Genomic DNA, 21,499 nt, shown 5'->3' with positions numbered 1-21,499 from the left:
TCTGACTCCACAAATGAATTAATGGAGGTCCAGAGGGCTTACCCTGGTAGCTGAGCTGGTGAAGAATCCACCTGCATTGCAGGAGACCCCGGTTTGATCCCTGGGTTGGGAAGATCCCCTGGAGAAGGGATTGGCTACCCACTCCAGTATTCTGATCTGGAGAATTCCATGGACTGTATAGTCCATGGGGTCGCAAGTTGTCGGGCACGACTGAGAGACTTTTACTTTCACTTTCAGAGGGGTTAAGGTCTTCCCAGGTGGCGCTTGTGGTAAAGAATCTGCCTGCTCATGCAGGAGACCCAAAAGATGTGGGCTCGATCCCTGGGTCAGGAAAATCCCCTGGAGCAGGAAATGGCAACCCACTCCAGTATTCTTGCCTGGAAAATTCCATGGACAAGAGGAGCCTGGCAGGCTACAGTCCATGGGGTCGCAAAGAGTCGGACGTGACTTGACTGCCCACATACATACAATACATACAGAGGGATTGCAGTGACTTGTAAGATAAGGTCACCGTTGGTTACGGGAGGTCAGGGCTAGAACTTTGCCTTTGGCTGGATTTCTGCGGAGACAAGGAACGGGGTGGAGGCACTTTATGTGGCAGTGATCCCAGGAAGCACCGGTGGGGGGTCAGGGAGAAGCCAGCCAAGGACGTGCCAGTGAGAAGTTCCTGCTGAAGGCACTTGGGGCTCCGTTCCACTGGGTCCTCCGAGAGACAGCGTGGGACACGCCTCGGAGGTGGTCCCACCTGGAGGGGGGAGGCGGTGGCATCTCCATCCCCACCATCAGGTGTCGTGGGTTGAGTGCAGCTGTGGGGGGAGCCAGTGGAGGGCCCTCCTCCTGTAGGACTCAGCAGTAGAAAGCCTGAGTGAGAGCTGTCACCATGGAGGAAGGCGGGGGGACAGAGCCTGCCAGCCCAGGCCTCCTGGGTCCAGAGCCCTTTCTCCCACATGTTGCCCCTGGAGGTTTGGCAGATCAAGGCCATCTTCTTCAAAACCTCCTGCACGTGTGTCTGCTCTCTTTCCCGCCTCTGGCTTCCGCTGGAAGTTGGTGCCCGTCGGAGCCTTGGAAGCTCTGATTAAAGATGGCAGAAGGCCTGTGTCCTGGGCAGAGGCCCCCGTCTGCCTGGACTTGAGTTGGTCAGTGCCTACATCACTAGCAGGTAGGCCATGGAGATTTCAGGTCTATCAGCTACAGCACTGGCTTCCCCTTAACGCATGACCATCGCCCTCACTCCCTAACTCTTTCTTCTTCTGCAAGTTCAACCTCCCACATGTTTTTGTGGGGTTTTTTGGTGCTTCTCATATAATGAGGCTTCAGAGAAGGCAATGGCACCCCACTCCAGCACTCTTGCCTGGAAAATCCCATGGACGGAGGAGCCTGGTGGGCTGCAGTTCATGGGGTCTCGAAGAGTCGGACACGACTGAGAGACTTCACTTTTACGCATTGGAGAAGGCAATGGCACCCCACTCCAGCACTCTTTCCTGGAAAATCCCATGGACAGAGGAGCCTGGTAGGCTGCCATCTATGGGGTTGCACAGAGTCATTCACGACTGAAGCGACTTAGCAGTAGCAACTGTGCAATCATGTGACTTTTATGTGGCCCCACTGGATTCCCAGCTGGGCTTTTCAGAGCCCCCAGGGTTTCTGGAAGGATTCTCAGGGAGGGGCATCTCTGGTGATTGAGAGGCGGGGTGGGGGGCAGGGCCAGAGTGCTCCTCTCCCCGTTTTGGGTAGAGGCTTCCTCATCGGCTCTGTCCCCTGCGGTATAGTTGCTTCTTGTCAGCACAGCTCAGGACTGACGCCCTCGGGGTGCGGTCTCGGGCCTGCTCCCTTGTCCTGCAGCTGTGCAGTGGCAGCTGCTTGGGGGACACAGTCCACCCAGACTGTGTCCTTCGTGCCTCTGAGGGGGAAAGCTAGAGAGACAGCCTCTTCCCAGGCCTGTATGCCCTCAGAGGGACAGCCCAGGGTGAGCCGAGGGACAGCAGCTGGCTCTTTGGGGCAGGCGGGTGTGATACCCTTTTCCCTACTGAAGTTTCGTTTCAGCCGTACCTCTCTCCCCTGAGGTCAGGCTAACCGGGGTCACTTTTCAAGCCCAGAGACGGATGAGAGAACTGTGGTTGAAGCCAGCACATTGGGAGGGTGAAGCCAGCCCGGCTTTCGTGAACCTTTATTTGGCTCCAGGATCCAGTCCACACATGTCGCCTGGGCATTCAGAGCCTTGTGGGCTCTTGGCCTTGCTCACCCCTCCCGCTTCACTTCAGACGATCAGATCCTGCTGATCCCAGCCCTCATCAGCTCTCCGGGCCGGCTCTCTGTCCCTCTCTGTGCCCGGTGGCTCTCACGCCCTCCCCAAACCCCCAGAGCTCTCACTGGCCCCTTAGGATGTGTTCCTTCATCTGCTCATCTCTGACAGGTATCTGTCTTCCCAGGTAGACCATCTATCACGTCTCTGGTTTCTCTGAGACAGGCCCACAATGTTCAGAGGGGCTGCTGTGTGTGTGTGGTGGTTTGGGAAGAGACATGGATGACTCACCCCTGATCCAGAATTCCTGAGAATTCTGAACCTCCTGTCACATGGCAGGATTTCTACAAAGGCCCAAGAATCAAAGAAAATGTGGATGGGCTGAGACTTAATTTGTAGGGAATCAAATTGCCTCTCTCCCTTGATGACAGGGAAGCTGAGACAGTTTATTGATTGACAGGGGATTATGGCCAAAGACATGGTTAGTCTGAGTTCTTGGTTTTTCGATGGGGCAGCAGGGGGAGCGTGGCAGAGACGGTAGCTGGTACCCATGTCTGTTCTCCTCTTTCAGAGTAATGGACACACAGTGGCAGTGGGTAAGTTTCCATGTCACAGCCTCACTGCAGCGAGGTGGGGCCAGGTGACTTACGCTCTGGCCAACAGGACATGAATGGAGGTGAGGTGTCCAAATCCTGGCTCATAACTTTAAAGGCAAGGGGCTGCCCTCCTCCCCCACCTGCCTCCAAGGGGTAAGGGCAACACCCTAAGGTGGTAAAGATATAAGACAGAAGGGGCTTGGACCCCTGGATGACTGTAGACCAGGTCTACCTCAGGGGCCCTGGACTGTCTACTTTAGATTCTTATATGAGAGAAGTAAACTCTTTTTTTTTCTTAAATAAGAAATAAATATTATTTAAGTTGTTGGGAATCTGGGTTTCTCTTACAATTGGCCAAACCTATATCCTATCTGATATAGGAATTTCCTCAAGCAGAGGATGAGATGATTAGATAGCATCACTGACTCACTGGATATGAATCTGAGTAAACTCTGGGGGGCAGTGGAGGACAGAGGGGCCTGGCATACTTCAGTCCAGGGGGTGGCAAAGAGTCAGACACGACTTAGCGACTGAAGAACAACAAGGAAGCCTTTAGCAGGTATGAGACTGGTGATATTCTAACATCTCAGATAATGGAGAAACTATCCTATGCCAAGGACTTTACAAACTCTATTTAATGTACTTGTCACAATGACCCTATGTGTCATGTATTAATATACCCATTTTACAGTTAGGCAAACAGATGCAGAGAAGTTAAGAAGCTTGCCCAATGCCAAACAGCTAGTCACTGGTGGAATGGGGAGCTGAGCCTGCGTCAGACTTGGAAGCTGATGAAACCGTACCATGCCTTCCAGAGGGGAAAAAGTAAAGGGAGGTGGAGGAGAGGGAGGGAGGCAAGTGAGAAAGAAGGAAAAGGAAACAAAATCAGGGTTGAGTGTGGAGGACCAGCAGTGACTGCCTTGAGGGTGGCCTGACGGCTGAACTCGGTCTGGAAGCAGCGAGGGCAAAGACCTGCTGCCAGGGGGGTCCCCCGCTTCTGTGTCTAGGGACTCTGGTCCTTTCGGAAAAGACTGTCTGCTCCCGGGCCCAGGGTGAAGCCAGGGCGCAGAGCGCAGCCTCCAGACGCCGGCCGGGCAGTCGGGCGGCGGTACCTTCGCTGTTCACTTCCGGGAGCAGCTTGCGCAGCGGCCGCTTCACCTCCCAGGTGCTGCTGACGAAGGAAGGCATCACCTTGAGCAGCTCGTCCTTGTCCTCCTCCCGGATCACGGGGACGGTCTCCAGGATGAGCTGCATCTGCTCCAGCTCGTGAGCCCCTGGGGAGGCAAATGCCAGATGGTTACACGTGCCGCCCACCGGGCTGGTGGGTGTGGAAACCCCAGTGCCTAGGAGCCTAGGACAGTGGGAGCCCGGGGGCCTGGGTTCATTCTGCTGCTAACTGCTGGGTGACGGTGGGCAAGTTGCTTGCCATTTCTGGGGCTTGGTCAAATGCAGAAAGAAGGGCTAGTCTCTGGGGCCCATCCATTCTGGTAGCATTCTGTGCCTCTGGAATGGTCCAGCCTCATACAGCCTGAGTCAGCCCACGCTAAAACGATGGGAGCAGCCCGACCCGAGGCTTTCCAAGCGTTCCTTCCTATGCACCTCTGTGGCTGTCCTTTACCAGGCTGGGGGAGGAAGAGATTTTAAGGCTAAAAATGAGTCTTACCTTTTGGGTTCCCATTAGGAGGGGAAAAAAAAAATCAGGAATAGCAAATTAAGTTTGGGACATGTCATGAGCACACTGACTTGTGCTCCTCCAGGCAGAGGGAGGAAGGCAGGGCGTGCCAGGTCTGTGGGACAGGAGGGAATGGCTCATTCAAGCACTCATTCACTCACTCATTCGTTCACTCAACAAATATTTATGGAGTGTCCTCTCCCTGCCACGGACCATGCCACATGCTGGGAATGAATAGCATCTTCACCCATAAGAAGCTTCAGGCTTTCTGCTTCTTGGAAACTCAAGTCCTCTTCCACACCCAGGCCATCACTGATGCTGTTTCAGAGCTTTGATGCTGCTGGGGTGGGTCAGGTCTGAATCTTTGCTGCCCTCTGGCCTCGAGGCCATTCCGTTCCTTTTGTTTTCCCTTTTTGCATGAGTAGTCTTGCCATTCACCTCTACTGGGTTAAATCCAACCAAGCCAGTCTTCCTTCCTGACTCATCCAGCTGCACAGAGCAACCCCCACCATCACTGAGTCCCCTGGGGTCCCAGTCTTCCAGAAGCTGGAGGCCAAGGGCAGGGCTCTCCCATGTCGCCCTGACGATGCCCTGTGTGGCACTAAGCGCATGCGAATGCTGTGAATGCTGAGCCAGAACGTGGCAAAGCATCAGCGTCTGCTCTGAAGGAGTCACTTGGCTTCTCCCTGCAGTGGCCTCAGGTAGAGTCGGTTCAAGGACTCTGGGAGCCTGCGGGGTCCCCTCTCTAAATGAGCACTCCAGATTGACCTCTCCCAGTGGCAGGGAGAGGGGAGAAAGGAGCTGAAAAGGTTGGGTGGGTGTTTTCATGGGTCAATCTTAAGGTGTTTGAAGAGACACGATTTCTTGATTTTGGAAGTTTAGTGCTCAAGATGTTTTTTTTTTTTCTTCTTCTTCTTTTTTTTAAGCCAGTATTTTGCCTGAAATGGTTGATAACAAGGTGCCTCCAAGTAGTGCAGTCAAAGTCAGAGGCAACCTCAAAGAGGAGGATAGCAGGTTTTGTGATTAGCATGTTTCCCCTCCTTTTACTGAGCTGCAGCAGAGGGGTAGGAGGGTGGCCTGGGTAGCAGCTTACCAGCAAAGAGCATCCTGCCCGTGAGCATCTCAGCCAGGATACAGCCGGCGGCCCACATGTCGATGGCTTTGGTGTAGTTGTTAGGGGAGAGGAGTAGGCGTGGTGAGCGGTACCACTTCGTTACCAGGCCTTCTGACAGGTAACCCTGGAAGACAAAACCCCAGCTTCCAATGGTCAGTCATTTGTGGACACCCTCCCTCCCACAGGGCTTCCCTGGTGGCTCAGCTGGTAAAAGAATCCGCCTGCAGTGCGGGAGACCTGGGTTCGATCCCTGGGTTGGGAAGATTGCTTGGAGAAGGGAAAGGCTACCCACTCCAGTATTCTGGCCTGGAGAATTCCATGGACTGGTCCATGGGATCACAGAGAGTCCAACATGACTGAGCATCACTCCCTCCCATACCTTTCTTCTTGTGCTTTCTCTAGGAGAAAAGACCCCTTTCACTCTCCATCCTTCCTGTTGATCATCTGTTTAGAGGGGTTCAGGCAGGTTTGAGGGGCTCAAAGAGTTTGGTGGGGGAGTCTTATGAGGCCCTGGAGTTCTTCTGTTCTGTGGAATGGGATCCAGGATGCCACTATTTAAGGAGCAACGCTTTCCCAGCCCATCTTGATGTAACAACACGTAACACTCTACCCTCATCTAGTAAGAAGATGGATAAACAGGAGCCGTACTCGAGTTCATTATCACCATCAACAGAGTAATGACGAGAAACTGGAATTTCATTTATTCAGTGGGCTGAATCTCAGAAATAGCTGGAAAATTGAAATCAAGCCAGTTGCTTTGGTGCTTATGATTAAATTAATTCTGCTACAATGCCAGACACCAATCTTCTGCTGGGAATGGACGAAGCTAGCTTCATCATGGGTGTGGGTGAAGGGCTTTGGGGAGCAGCCCTAAAGGGCAGACTGGACACAGCTTTGGTTGGCCCAGAGGGTTCTGGGAGTTCTACAGAGTGTGGGGTGGATGCTCTAGCTGATTTCAGCCACTGCTCAGTGTGTGGCCTGGGGTGGAAGCCCTTCCTATGGGAAATAATGACGTCATAGGTGCTTTAGGGAAATATAGCCAGGCCATGTGGAAACTGTTCTCTGTGTAATTCAGAAAGCATGTGCAACAGTGAAATCTGCAAAATGTCTATTTGCATTACCTGGAACAGTCTCTCTAAAGTGAAAAAAACAGACCTATTTGGTGGTCAAGGTCAGACAGTTAGCACCAGGGGTATCCAGTCAGGGAGTCTAGGGAACATTTTGTTATTTGCTGTTGTAATTTCCAATTTGGCATCTAATTTTCCTTTTCTGCTGAAGTAGAAAGTATCACAGACCCAGGTTAAAACAGAGGAAAAGTTAGGAAGCTCAAGTCCCCAGGAGCTTTTAATCAGTTAATCTGAAATCTCTTCACTTGTTGAGCAAAGATTTATTGTGTTTAAAACCCGAGAGCCCTCAGTTACAGCAGTTTTCTCTCCTCGGTGACACATGTTTCTTCAGAGCAGGACCTCAAACTGGTGGAAGAAAGGAAGAAAAGACTAGAGCACTCCCACTCCCCAGCCTCGAGACTCCCAAATGAGCTCCTTGTAATTTTTAAAACGTGCCCCCTTTCTCTGTCCTTTGGGCCTTTGCGTGTGTACCTTCCAGGGATGGGTGTCTTCCACCTGCTGTCCTTCCCGGCTAACTCACGCAGGTCTGCTTCCTCTCAGAAGCTCCCCAGCTCCCTGGGGTGAAGTTGAATGCCCCCTCCCAGGAGCTCCTTTACTTCTCTGGGGCTTCCCTGGTGGCTCAGTGGTAAAAGACTGCCTGCAATTCAGGGGATGTGGGTTTGATTTCTGGGTAGGGAATATCCCCTGGAGGAGGAAGTGGCAACCCACTCCAGTATTCTTGCCTGGAAAATCCCATGGACAGAGGAGTCTGGGGGGCTGCAGTCCCTGGGGTGGCAAAGAGTGGGACACGACTGAGCACTTTACTTATCTGCTGTTCCCATCCCACCTGCCTCACCCACCCAACCCCCGGGACCAGTGGACAATTCCCCCCTCATGGGCAGAGGCTGTATCTTGTTTCACAGCTGTTTCTGCCTTGCTCGTTTCTGTCCCAGGTCTGCCTCTTAGGAAATGTCCAATGAACACTGTTGAGTGGATGGACGGATGAATGAGTAAGGAAAGTCTCGCATGGTCTGAGCCCTTTCAAAATGGGGCCCCTACTGGAGGAACCACTGATCCCTTTCTTTAACAGACCTGATTTTACAGGGAGATCCAATTCCCACTTTCAGCAGTGAGTGAGGAGTTTACAAAAGTTGATGGCTTTTGCCTTACACTTTGCCTTGTTCCAGAAAGGACTGGCAAGTGTACTTTTTTTTAAAGCCAGGTTTATTGATGTATAATTTATAAGCAGTAAAATTCACTTTTTAGTGTATAGTTCCATGAGTTTTGACAAAGTATAAAATCGTGTAACCACCGTCACAATCAAGATGTATAACTATCTGTTATCTCACACAATCCCCTCCTGCCCGCTTCAGGTCACCCCTCAGCCGCAGTTCCTTAGAAACCACTCTTTTCCATCCCCCTAGTTTTGCCTTGTACAGAATGCATATAAATGGAGTCACAGTGTGTGGCCTTTTGAGTTGAAATTCCTTTGCTTAGCCTAATGCATCTGGACTCATCCCTGTGGTTGTATGGAGACTAACTTGTGAGTTTAAGTCTGAGTCTCAAAATGAGATAAGCCCAACTGTAGGTGCGCACATCTGGGTGGGTGCGTTATAAATAAAGAATGGCCCAATGTTATTCTCCAGCCAGAAGGTAAGAGTGTCAGAGGAAGGCAAAAGCAGAGTGCTCATTGGGGAAGATACTGAGGGGAGTTTACTCTGATGTGTCAGTGAGCAGGCTGTTATGGAATTCCCTATAATTAACACCTGTCTGTCTGCAGAATCTGGGGCTGAAGTGGATGCAGGGGGCTTCCTTCTGAAGCACCTGCCCTGAATGTAAGAGATGTTTGCAGAGGCAAGGCTGCCCCTGATGTGTATCAGGAGCCATAGGACAGAGGTAAAGAATCTGCCTGCCATGCAGGAGATGTGGGTTCGATCCCTGGGTCAGGAAGATGCCGTGGAGAAAGGAATGGCTACCCACTCCAGCATTTCTGCCTAGGAAATCTGATGGAGAGAGGAGCCTGGCGGGCTACCGTCCAGGGGGTGGCAAAGAGTTGGACATGACTAGCGACTAACTCACTTTCTTCCTGTGGCTTCTGCCAGGCTCTGGAGCAAAAGGAGCCCTGGGGAGGGAGGGATGGGAACAGAGGGGTGCGGGCATTTCTGGGTCAGGGCAGACTTGGGGGTGGGGTTGGGCAAGGAGGGGAGGTGGGTAGGATGGGGATTTCTATGGAAGGTCCTGGGGAGGCCTGTGCCTGTGGTAGGGCTCCTGTAGACTCCACTAGAGGGAGGGCCGTTCGTGGAGCCCTGGCAGTGGCTGCGGGAAGCCTGGAGAGGCTTGCAACTCAGGTGCTCTCTGGGTAGCCGGGGGTTAACAGGTTCAGGAAGGGCCCCTGGGCACCACACTTCCCTGGAAGAGGGGAAGAATGCACACATGGATCCTGTCCGATCTAGAAGAAACTGGGTCAAGGGAAAGAGTTATCAGGCTACGGAGAAGTAAGAACTTTTGAGCTTGAGGGGATCAACAGGGCTGTGGCATGGATGCTGTGATTTTGTGGAGGTGCAAGTTCTCAGAAGAGTTCCCGGCGGATGTGCTGTGGAAATAGAAGCACGTCACCCAAGGAATGGGAAAGACAGGGCACTTAGAGCCTGGGGAACATTGCAGAGGAGGGCATGAGAGCTGCCTCTGGATGTACACAGGGCTGTCATACAGATGGGGAGTTAAGCTTGTTCTCTGAGGCTCTAGGGACAGACGTGAGCCATGGCATGAGGCAGGAATCCAGGCAGTATAATAATAGCTCACGCTTACTGAGATACTTGAACTGCTCTCATGCTTCCTAGGGATTAACTCTTTTAATCCCTGAGACAACCCCATGAGTTAGGGACTCTTATGGCAGTCATTTGACAGGGAGGAATCGGAAGCACAGAGAGGGTAAGCAACCCATCCATGGTCACCCAGGCGGCAAGCAGCACAGCTGGGGTGCAGCGCCAGTTTGGGACGAAGTAGTCCCTGTGATCTGAATAGATGGCTGAACTGCCTTTCGAAGAAAGAGAGCCCTCGAACCCACCGGGCTGTCCCAGGGTGGGGCTGGGCTCCTAGGCAGACAGGGATGGACAAGCTCACGGGAGATGAGCCAGCAGCACCCTGCAGGCCGCAGATCCTCGGACTCTGGCTTGCACTTGAATTCTTGGGCATCTGGGCTGAACACATGCAGATTCCATTTCATCAGGCCAACAAGGTGGTACCGATGCTGCAGGTTGGGGGACCGCATTTGAACCAGCAAAACCCTGGATGATCTTTAATATCCTGCCCTGCCCAAGGGATTAATGCCTTGCTCACAGGCCAGGCAGATTTCTCTAACTGAGCAGCAGACTGACCTGTAATAGGGGTTAATTCTTTGTGTTACAAGCACTCACCAAAAGATCATTTAGAAAAACACCACCTTCTCAGAGGCCCAGTTTAAGCAGAAATACATGGCCTCCCTCTCCACAGCCTCCTTCCTCCGAAGGTATAATTCTTATTTGTGCCAATATCCATATCAGGCATGTTAGAAGCTTTTTAAAACATAAAGAACACCACAGTGGAATCGCCTTTCTTCTTGCTGACTCCAAACTCATTCTGTTAAACTCATTTCCATGAAGATATGCAGCAGGGACTCTTCTCAAGCTGAGGAAAGGAACGCACAGTCTTACAAGCCCAGTGTACAACACAATCATTGGTAAGTCACCGGGTATGTTCTGTTTACAGCTTCCCTGGTGGCCCAGTGGTAAAAAATCTGCCTGCTAATGCAGGAGACGTGGGTTCCACCTCTGGATCTGGAAGATCCCCTGGAGAAGGAAGTGGCAGCCCACTCCAGTGTTCTTGCCTGGAAAATACCATGGACAAAGAAGCGTGGTGGGCTACAGCCCATGGGGTTGCAAAGAATCAGCCACCACTGAGCGACTGAGCATGCATGCACATTCTGTTTATGCAGCTAAAACACACATGGTGAACAGTGTGGTTAAATCAGCTGCCCTGAATTTTCATTAACTTCTCAAGTGAAAGTGTTAGTCGCTCAGTCATGTCCAACTCTTTGTGACCCCATGGACCGTAGCCCGCCAGGCTCCTCTGTCCATTGAATTCTTCAGGCAAGAATATTGGAGTGGGTAAGCCATTACTTTCTGCAGGGGATCTTTCCAACCCAGGGATTGAATCCGTGTCTCCTGCATTGCAGGCAGATTCTTTACCGTCCGAGCCATCATTAACCTCTAAAGTGGATGCCCCTTAAGTGCTGATCTGATGCCCTCCTTTCTCAGGGCTGCCCCCTCCCCACTCCCTGCTCTGGATCCTCTCCAGTGAAATTCATCTCTCCCCCGGTTTCCATGGAAATAACCAAAAGCCCAGTTAAGTTCCTATAGGCCTGCAGCCCCCATGTGGTCCCTTCCTTTTACACTAAAAAAAAATCAGAATTGCTTTAAAAAATGACTTATTTTTATTTGTGATAAAATACACATAAAATTCACCGTTTTAACTGTTTTTAAGCACAAAATTCAGTAGTATTAAGTACATTCACATTGTTGTCCCAGCATCACGACCATGTGCAAAACTGAGTCAATGCCTATTAAACAACAGCTGTCCATACTCCAGCCCCCAAAGCCCCCGTCGACCAGCACTCTTTCTGGCACTACTGAATGTGACTATTCATATAAGTGGGATCATACAGTATTTGTCTGTCTGTGACTGGCTTCTTTCACTCAGCATAATGTACTTCTCCCTGCTTTAAACAGCAGGAAGGTGGGAGCAATGGAGCTGAGCTTCTTTTTAAAAAGTACTTTCTCAAAATGTGGTTGTCTTCTCACTCAACTAGAGCTCACATCACAGATAAAAGCTTTGCATGTTATCCCTCTGGGATCCTAATCATCAGCTCTGAGTCCTGTTACAGTGCAAGACATGACAAAATGTTTCATTTGTTTGGATCGCCAGTTCTAATACCGCCGTCCTTGCCAGGACCAGGGCTGGGCTGGGTGGACAAAGGCTTAGTGCAGCTGCTCCAGCCTCAGTTTCCCCATTTGCTTGTGCTGCTGGCCTCCAGGATTTCCTCTGCGGGGCGCTAGAGTCCTAGAAATCTGCATCTCAGTCGCTAGCAATCTCTAAGTGAGGGGACCCCGCGGGGCCAAAGTGATTAATTTTTAATGGGCTGGACTGTGAGCGAATGGCCCCTTTTAGGAAGATGCATTAACCAGCAGGCCATAATTAGACACTTGTCTCTCGCTGACTTTCAAGGGGGAAATCTGGCAGCAGTCTTGAGCAGCGGCTCTCAAACCTGATACACATTAGAAGCACTTGGGCAACTTAAGACAAATCCCGATGCTTAGGCCACCAACCATGCTGATGACATCAGAGTCTCTGGTGGAGCACCCAGGCATCAGTCATTTTTAAAACTCTCCAGGTGACCCCAATGTGCAGCCATATTTGAGAACCAGTATCCTAGGGATCCCTGGCTCATTGGCTTTGGAAAGGTAAGCAGTATTTTCACAGTTCCCCAATTAGTGCAGGCTTCTATTTCTGGCTCCACTCAAGATGAGATGAATTCCTTGAGTGGCCACAGCAGTCTTCTCCAGACAGCTGACCCACAGGAAGGAAAATTTTACTGGAAAAGAACCAATAATAACAACATCTGCCATTTATTGAGAACTTAGGATGTACTTGGCACTGTGCCACGTGCTGCTTTATTATCAGTGCATTTAATCATCAAAATGACCCTATGAAGACAGCACAGAGAAGGAAATAGTTTGACTAGGGCCAAATCAGGTCCGAACTGGCAATGCTGAGATTCCATCCTGGCAGAGAGCAAAACAAAGTCCTTGTAGACATGCATTTGGTAGGAAAGACAGCCGAGGGAGCGTAAGGAATAAAAAGTCAAGCAGGGTAAGGAGATACAGTGAGGGACTGGGTGGGTGGTCTAGGAAGGCCTCTGTGATAAGTGGGGAAGTGAACAGGGACCAGAGTGACTCAAAGGAGTGGCCCCAAGGCCTCCCTTTCTGTCTCCCGTCCTGTCCCCAAACAGAAACACTCTCACCTTCACCCGCTCACCCAGCAAGCCCTCTTCTCAGGCCCTTGTTAACCCCAGGTGTAAACCACTGACAACAGGTTAGGAGGACAAGGGAACGAATGTTTGTTGAGTCCCCGTTAGGCACAAGGGAGTTTGGCAGCATTAACTCAGCTGACCTCCAGACAACCCTGGAAGGTATTTCTTTTTTTCATTTTCTCTCTGGGGAAATTCTTGCAGGTCCCTCCCCTCTGCTTGGCTTAGCTGGTAAGCCTTTGTGATCCTGGACCTCTTTATCTCCAGATCACAACTCCATGGAAGGGGAGGCCCCGAAGGCTGTTTTTTCTAGGGTAGATGCTCACTTTCAACGTGGTGACTGACTTGGATAAAAATCTAAGCCAAAGGAATGATTGATACGCCTGTGGTGGAATTTCAGACACTGATCACTGGTCAAGGGGAGATTATTTTGAAGTTTGTGGGCCATGTTTGAATTGCGGGACAAAGGTAGCTGCCACGTTCAAGTCCAGCCCTCTGAAATCTAGGGGCTCCCTCAGATGTGAGGTGTGGCTGTGGATTTCTGTTTGATGTGACCTTGATACTGGGAGCTGGGCCCTTGGGGCCAACCTAGAGGTCAGATTCAGGGCTTTAGTGCAATCCCTTCTAATTCACTCTCAAAAAAGAAAGAGAATATTCACCCCCCAAAGCACTACTGAGTGATGCAGACAATAGTCATGTTTGCCAGGAGCTGACCATGTCCTGCTGCTGCTGCTAAGTCGCTTCAGTCGTGTCCAACTCTGCATGACCCCATAGATGGCAGCCCACCAGGCTCCCCCGTCCATGGGATTCTCCAGGCAAGAACACTGGCGTGGGTTGCCATTGCCTTCTCCAGTGCATGAAAGTGAAAAGTGAAAGTGAAGTCACTCAGTCGTGTCCGACTCAGCGACTCCACAGACTGCAGCCTCCCAGGCTCCTCTGTCCATGGGATTTTCCAGGCAAGAGTACTGGAGTGGGTCGCCGTAGGTACCACCTGAGCTCTGCGTCCTTTCCTTTGATTATCAGTTTCATAAGGTGGGGGCTTCCCAGGTGGCACTAGTTGGCAGGCGCTCATGCCTGGCAATGCAGGAGACATGAGAGATGCGGTTTCATTCCTGGATCGGGAAGATCCCCTGGAGGAGGAAATGGCAACCCACTCCAGTATTCTTGCCTGGAAAATCCCATGGACAGAGGAGCCTGGGGGGCTACTGTCCATAGGGTCTCACAGAGCCGGAGATGACCGAAGCGACTTAGCACACACATATGCTCACAAGGTGGGTGCTGTTACTGTTCCTGATGGGAGGGGGTGGGAAGCTGGGGCAGAAGGTCGGTGACACAGTGCCAAGGTCACCAAGTCCCCCAGAGGACAGTCCAGTCTCCGAAGTCCCTCTCCTGCTCCCAACCTCCCCCACAACCTCATTTCTGCTCACTCATCCCCTCATGGAAGGTTAAAATTCCCCCTTGTTCAGCTTGCGGGGAGAGCATACCCAGAAGAATGAAAGGCACTTCGTTGGGCAACTCCTTCTCTGAAGGCTCTGGGGTGTAAACTACCACCTGTATTGAAGGTAACAAAGATGGAATGCATCGGCTAAGAATCAGGAAGAGAGAGCCCTCGTGGTCTTGCTTGTTTCCATCCAGGATCAGGTGGAGATTAGGAGGCAGACTTGAGAGCATCCAGGTGGCTTCACTTCACAGATGTTAGGAGGCAGACTTGAGAGCATCCAGGTGGCTTCACTTCACAGATGTCAGTGGGAGGGGCCAGGCCTTGGGCTGCAGGTGTTAGAAACCCCTCTCTCCCGGGTCCCGAGAAGGGGAGGAGTCGGCGGGAGGAGGTGGTGGTCATTCAGGGCTCCTGATGCAGGAAGGCCCCTGACCAGGGGAAGGAAGCCTGTGTGTCGGAAGGAAGTCGCTGCTGGTAGAAGGAGCCAGAAGCGCCCCATGACTGCTGAATTTGACTACCTGCCTGTCCTGGCGAGTCTCACCCACAGTTGCTGCTTGTAGTGAAGGCAGTATTTCCCCAGATGGGTCCACACCCCAGAGGGGCTACTAGGGGCAGGTTAGGCGTGTGGACAAACACCCTGGGACAGGTTGGCAGTGGCTAGTAAGTTTTTTTTTTTTACCGTCTCAGGGGCTAAGGATGCAGTCTTTGGCACTTCTCTCTGTCAGTGTAACCACTTCTCTTTTCTAGGTACATCTTAGGGACCAGTTGTTCACAGGATGTGCTGTGGGAAGTCCCAGGTAAGGTCCTTGTTAATGTGTATACCTGGGAGAGGAAACACACTGGCCCATTTGCGCCCTGTCTTCTACGGTCGCCGTGGCCGCTGCTGAGTGTGCTCCGTGTGGATGGAAACACACTTCCTCCCCCGTTTATCTCTGAGCCTCCGAGGGCCAGGGCCACTGGACTTGCTGAGCCAAGGCAGGGGGGGCTGCCTGTTACAGAAGCCATTAGAGGTGTGGGGAGTGCAGGCACTGAGGCCAGCCCACTGCCCAGAGCGCACACAGGCGGCAGGGTGGACGGGAGACCGCAGACTCCAGCCCTTCTCTGCTGTTGCTTCTGGCAGGGTCTGAATGCAGGCTCAGTAACCCTGCCCAACCCTGACCTCGAGAAGGGTCTTCTCTCCTTGCTGACCAGGCAACCAGCCGGCTCAAGTAATCCATCAGGAGCCACATCCTTTCTGCGGAAACCCTTCTCTTCCTACAAAAGCTGCAGGTCCCCGGCATGAGCCTTCTTTAGAAGTGTCCCAACGCTGAGAGGCTGCCCGGGTCACCTGCGCCAGGAACACCGGTCCTATTTCAGACAGGTATTTTTAACAGCATTTCTTCAGTGTTTCTGGTGGTGCTGGCCCTGGGCGTGATGCTCTAAGTTAGGGGACTATCCTCAAGGAGCTTACAGCCCAATTCTAGACAGTGAGTTTGCTGGCTCAACTGCAAAGACAACCATTAAACCAGCAACAAGTCAACGCTGGGTGAGGGACAGAGAGGGGAGGAGGCAGGCACCGAGTGAAGAATGGAGCAGAAAGGGGGCAGGGTGGATCCATGCTGGGGGTGGGGGGGTGGTGGGGGTGGTCCTTAGAAGTTATGAAATTGGGTATGGAAGTGAATATTTATTTTTGAATCAGAAAAGTGCAGCAAATTAAAAATTCTGAAAAGCTGGCAAATAGCACAAACATCACAACATTCATAAAAATAACATTTTTACTAATTAGCTGCTTGGCAAAGTGCGGGTAGCAAACACGTGAATGGATTTCATAATCTCTGATCTTGTCTATGACAGCTTTGTAATATTTTTTACAGGCAGAATTTAAAGGTAATACAGTGTTTGACAGATGATTGAAAAGGTAACTCAGTCTTTCCTCTAATACAGTCGATTCTTTAGTTGGGTAGATAGTCTAGAAGTTTCTTTTACCTTCAAAACTCGTTATCACCAATGTATAAATTTTCAAGATTATTGTCAAATTTGGGAAAACCTTACTTAGATATCCTTTTGCTTATGAGCTGTGAGATTTGGGGGCATTTCCAATTTTCTTACATGGTGACTAAACATCTGTTCTTTGAATCCATGACGCTCATCAACCCAGTTGTCCGTGATGTCCTACTCGATTTGTACTGTGAGCTACAGGGTGGGCCCTGCTGTTTTGTCGTGACACTCGTGAGTTGATTTGGTGAGCCACAGAGGTATTCCTGGAAGTTATTCCTACACCAAGATGCTGGCACTAACTTAACTCTATGTAGAAGTAGCTGCAAACCATGTAAACATATCCACAGTTAAAACCCTGGACACTGAAAGTTAAGTAAGAGTCCCTGGTTGGTGATACACATCAATTTGCTGAGAGGGTGACCAAGAAGCTTCACATTTGGGACCCTCCTAGACCTTGCCCCGGAGAAGGCAATGACAACCCACTCCAGTACTCTTGCCTGGCAAATCCCATGGACAGAGGAGCCTGGTAGGCTGGAGTCCATGGGGTAGCTAGGAGTCAGACACAACTGAGCGACTTCACTTTCACTTTTCCCTTTCATGCATTGGAGAAGGAAATGGCAACCCACTCCAGTGTTCTTGCCTGGAGAATCCCAGGGACGGGGGAGCCTGGTGGGCTGCCGTCTATGGGGTCGCACAGAGTTGGACACAACTGAAGCGACTTAGCAGCAGCAGACCTTGCCCCATGGGCCTCATCTTTTGGCTGGTTGTGGTCTGTATCTGAAGTTTATTGGATTAGCTTTAAAAAGTCCTATTTTAAGTATAGGGCTTTCCCGAGTTTTGTGAATTGTTCAAGCGAGGGGGTATGGGAGTCCTCAAATTTGTAGCTAGTTGGTTATTTTTGCAAGTGGCCTGGGAAACCCTGAGTTTGTGGTTGAAGTGTAGGTAGCTCTGTGGGGGGAATGCCCTTAACCTGTGAGGTTTGTCCTAACTCCGGGTACGAACTGAATCACCAAGTTATCACATATTGTTTGATTGCTCTATATATAATGCTATAATATAGCAATTATATAATTGCTATATATATATAATATAATGGTATATTATTTAAGATTATGTTTTCTGCTTACAGCCAGAGTATAGAAATGAAGTTGAATTTTATATATTGATTTTATATTCAGTAACACTACTTAAGTCTTTTTATTAAATCTATTAATTTGGCTGTAGATTGAGGCTTTATTTACACAGTCAGATCATCTGTGAATAATAACAGTTTTGCCTTATTTTGCTTGCCAGGACTAGTGTAATGATGAGCAATAAGTGACAACCTTAGCATGTTCCTAGCTTTTAAAAAAGGTTTTTAACATTTCATTGTTAAATAAAACATTGTTGAGATTTTTGGTAGAAACCATTTTTCAGTGAAGGAAATCCTTTTCTTCCTAGTTAGTATGAGTTTTTATCATTCACAGATACTGAATTTTCTAGAATGTTTTTCTGTATCTGTTGAAATAATCATGTGATCTTTTTTTTCCTCCTTTGTTTCTGACTTCGGTAGCAATGTTTTAATGTAGCAGGGTATTTCCTCTTTTTAGGTTCTCTCTAAGAGTTTGATTAAACTTATGTTATTTAAAAGTTTGCCTGTAAACTATAAGGCCTGAGGTTTTCGTTGTGAGCTTTTAAACTACTGATTTAGTTTCTTTAATGGTTATTGCATTGTTGAGGTGTACTTTTTGAGTCAAATTTTGATAAAATTATATTTTTCTAAGAACTTATTCACTTCATATTACTATTTAATAAATATATGTATTTAATAAATGAACATTTATGGGCATAGGGTTCATAGTATACTCTTAATTTAGAATCTGTGGTTATATTCTTTGCTATTTAGGGCTGTTGGGATGGTCTGACTCTGGAGGCCACTGGCCACTCTGTGGAAGGCTGACACTGAAACTTGCCAACTTGTTGCCCGATTTGATTTCCTGTTGATCTGAGATGTGCCACCCACAGGAGTGTGTGGGCAAGGCCCAGTAGTGTAACCTAGGCCCTGACTGGGTTTCTGCCTTCAGGAGAATTAAAACCATAATCAGCTGTCATTTTGATTCCCAGAAGGAAAGAGCATTTTTGTCCTTTAAGGAGCTCTTGCTGTGATTTAGCACTTTTCAGAGTGACAGAGGAATATGGGTGAGCTCCTGTAACTAAGTTAATTGGCCCAGACAAGCCCATCCCACAAAGCAGCTCTGAGAAACTGCTCACTGGGCAGGGCCCACGACCTTGCACCTACGGGCTGTCTGCCAATAGGGGGCCTCACGTTGAGGAGTTAGGACCCAGACTCATCTGGAAACCTCCAAGCTACTCAGGGGCCCTTGAGAACTCTCTAGATGGCTGAGTTACGCTCTGTACTTGTTGGGCCCAAGACGCACAGGTGACCAACATTGTCCTGTTTCCTTCTGTTCCCCTCTGTGGATGAAATGACAGCCTACCAAACTCCTTTCTCCTCCCCATTTAGAGATTTTGGTGCACAGTTAGAACCCGCGGAGGCTGTGGACCTGATCTTCTGACTCCTCTCTAAAAGGGATGATGTAGGTCATTTCAACCAAGCCTCTCATTTTGCAGAAGGGGAACTCCTAACCATCACCAGCATCTGTCTATAACCCGCATGATCAGGAAGCACTTACTAGATGCCTGCCAAGCATTGCATCAATACTTTACATGCAGAACTTCAACAAATACCTCACCATAGTCTTGTTGCATCACTAGCGTAGCAACCATCTACTGAGCTGTCATGTTCTAGCTCTGAGTCCTGGGGCAGAGCAGTGAACAAAGCAGAGAAGTTCCCACCTCTGCGGTCCACTTGCTGCTCCCGTAGGGCAGGTGTTTTTATTCCTATTTATAGATAAATAAAGGCAATGGCACCCCACTCCAGTTCTCTTGCCTGGAAAATCCCATGGACGGAGGAGCCTGGTAGGCTACAGTCCATGGGGTCACTAAGATTCGGACACGACTGAGCGACTTCCCTTTCACTTTTCACTTTCATGCACTGGAGAAGGAAATGGCAACCCACTCCAGTGTTCTTGCCTGGAGAATCCCAGGGACGGGGAGGCCTGGTGGGCTGCCGTCTATGGGGTCGCACAGAGTCAGACACGACTGAAGCAACTTAGCAGCAGCAGCAGCAAAGTAAGGCTTGGGCTTCCCTGGTGGCTCAGGGATAAAGAATCTACCTGAGATGCAGAAGATACAGGAGACCTGGGTTTGATCCCTGGGTCGGGAAGATCCCCTGGAGGAGGGCATGGTAATCCACTCGAGTATACTTGCCTGGGGAATCCCATGGACAGAGAAGCCTGGCAGGGACTACAGTCCATAGGGTCGCAAAGAGTCAGGACTAAAGCGTCTGAGCACGCACAAAGTAAGGCTTAGATAAAGATACAGTGACCCAGCTAGTTAAGTGCTGAAGCTGTGAATGAGCCCCGTCTTGTTTTGAACAGCTTCGTGATGCTCTACATCAGCAATTCTCAAACTGAAGCAGGTATCAGAATCACCTGGAGGGCTTGTTAAACTCAGAGCCCTGGCTCCATCCTCAGAGTTTCAGAGTCAGTCTGAAGCAGGGCCAGAGGATACGCTTGTCTAAAAAGTTCCCAGGTGATGCTGACGCTATTGGTCTGGGGGCCAGCCTTTGAGAACAACTGTTCTGTATACAGAACCAGAACTCTTGAGTTTCTCGCTGGTTCTTTCACAACCCACTTCTCCTCCTCACCACGCCTCTCTTCCAAGCATGTGCCAGGGGCCCCATGCGAGGCTGACTGCCTACACGTTCCCAGGACCTCAGCCTCACTGCAGCCAGCCAGTGCTGCCGTCACTGTCTGTGTCTATGTGGATAATCACCCCAATTAAACATGTTCTCGGTTACACTCCGTGTAAACAAGTTACGCTGGGAAAAGGGGCTGTTCCTGCCCCTGACTTCCCAGGCTTTGTTAAGGGCAACACACAGCTCGTGGCAGCTGATGCTGGCTGCTCTGGCCCTTGGCCAAGTGGGGAGGAGAGTCCCTGGACCCAGAAGAGACCCCAGATTGGAACCTCATAGTCTTTCCCAGGGTGTACGGTTAGGCCACTTGAGATGCCTGTTCTCTTGTGTGTCCTGCTCAGCCAGTCCCTGCTTCACTGGCATGACCATCCAGTCCTCTTAATTATAAGGCTTAATAATCGCCCTCGGTAACTGACAAGCCCACCTGACGTTACTTCCCCCTATAAATGATGGCCTCTTCCTCCCCGGAGTAGTCAAGACGGCTACCGTGCCTTGCTCCTCACACGGTGCTGTGTTGCTCCGGGACCCTTTGCCTCCGACCTGTAAGATCTGCGGTGTCTGTCACTGTCTCTGGGTTCTTGCTTTGGTCTTGAGGCCGGGCAACTACAAGGCCCGCAGGCCCACAGGGTACAGCCCAACATACAGTGAGTGCAGTATAGCCACAGTATAACCCAACATACTGTTCTCTCGGACCTGCAGTTTCTGCAGGATGGCTTTTGCTTCTTTCCCAGGGAAGCCCACGATGTCCCCACGCAGCTTTTGGGGTTGGACAGTGGGGTTCAACGCCAGGGAGCGCTGTTTCATGCTATTCTCTTGACTCAAGTGTCCAAGCCTCATCCCACCTCGAGGTCAGGACTTCATGGTCTGATCTCTCCACACTGCTCCGCTCGTGGGGTCGCCCAGGCCAGGAAGAGATCTTTAAAGGCCCTTAGGACTGATCTAGCCTGGTGCTCCTTTCCTGTAGGTACTTCAAATAAAATCTACAGAAACTATAAATGTAAGGAAGCCTGTTGTAGGGTGAATTGTGTCCTCCAAGATTTGCATCTCGAAGTCCCGACCTCCAGCACCTCAAAAGGTGACCTTATTTGGAAATAGGGTCACTGCAGATGTAACGACTTAAGATGATGTCATTAAGGTGGATCTTAATCCAATATAGGAATATAGTCTCCCTGGTGGCTCAGTCAGTCAAGAATGTGCCTGCAATGCAGGAGACCTGGGTTTTATCCCTGGATCAGGAAGATCCTCTGGAGAAGGAAATGGCAACTCATTCCGGTATTCTTACATGGAGAATTCCATGGACAGAGCCTGGCAGGCTACAGTCCATGGGATCGCACAGAGTCAGACATGTCTGAAAGACTAACACTTTCACTAATCCAATATGGCCAGCCTTTCTAAAAAGGGGAAATCTGGACATGCATGCCTGCTGGGAGAAGATGAAGGCAGATGTTGGGGTGATGCTCCCACAAGCCAAGGAATGCCAGAGATGGCCAGCAA

The 21,499-nt window shown here is 50.2% G+C and overlaps 1 protein-coding gene across 6 annotated transcripts in view; it reads right to left on the bottom strand.

Annotated features, from left to right (window-relative positions):
• MAPK4 (mitogen-activated protein kinase 4) overlaps positions 1-21,499 on the bottom strand; it is a 173,301-nt gene that overhangs the window by 7,317 nt on the left and 144,485 nt on the right. For all 6 annotated transcript variants that reach the window (XM_027525651.1, XM_027525650.1, XM_027525647.1 and 3 more), the window contains 2 exons: positions 5,604-5,748; positions 3,951-4,112 (listed from right to left, as the gene is read on the bottom strand). In XM_027525651.1, the coding sequence (XP_027381452.1) occupies positions 3,951-4,112; positions 5,604-5,748 (307 nt within the window). The remainder of the gene's footprint in view (positions 1-3,950; positions 4,113-5,603; positions 5,749-21,499) is intronic.

Source organism: Bos indicus x Bos taurus, chromosome 24 (genome assembly GCF_003369695.1).
Source record: "Bos indicus x Bos taurus breed Angus x Brahman F1 hybrid chromosome 24, Bos_hybrid_MaternalHap_v2.0, whole genome shotgun sequence".
NCBI classification, from domain to species: domain Eukaryota; kingdom Metazoa; phylum Chordata; class Mammalia; order Artiodactyla; family Bovidae; genus Bos; species Bos indicus x Bos taurus.
The sequence above is the reverse complement of the archived record's forward strand: the minus strand, read 5'-3'. Positions and strand labels throughout refer to the sequence as shown.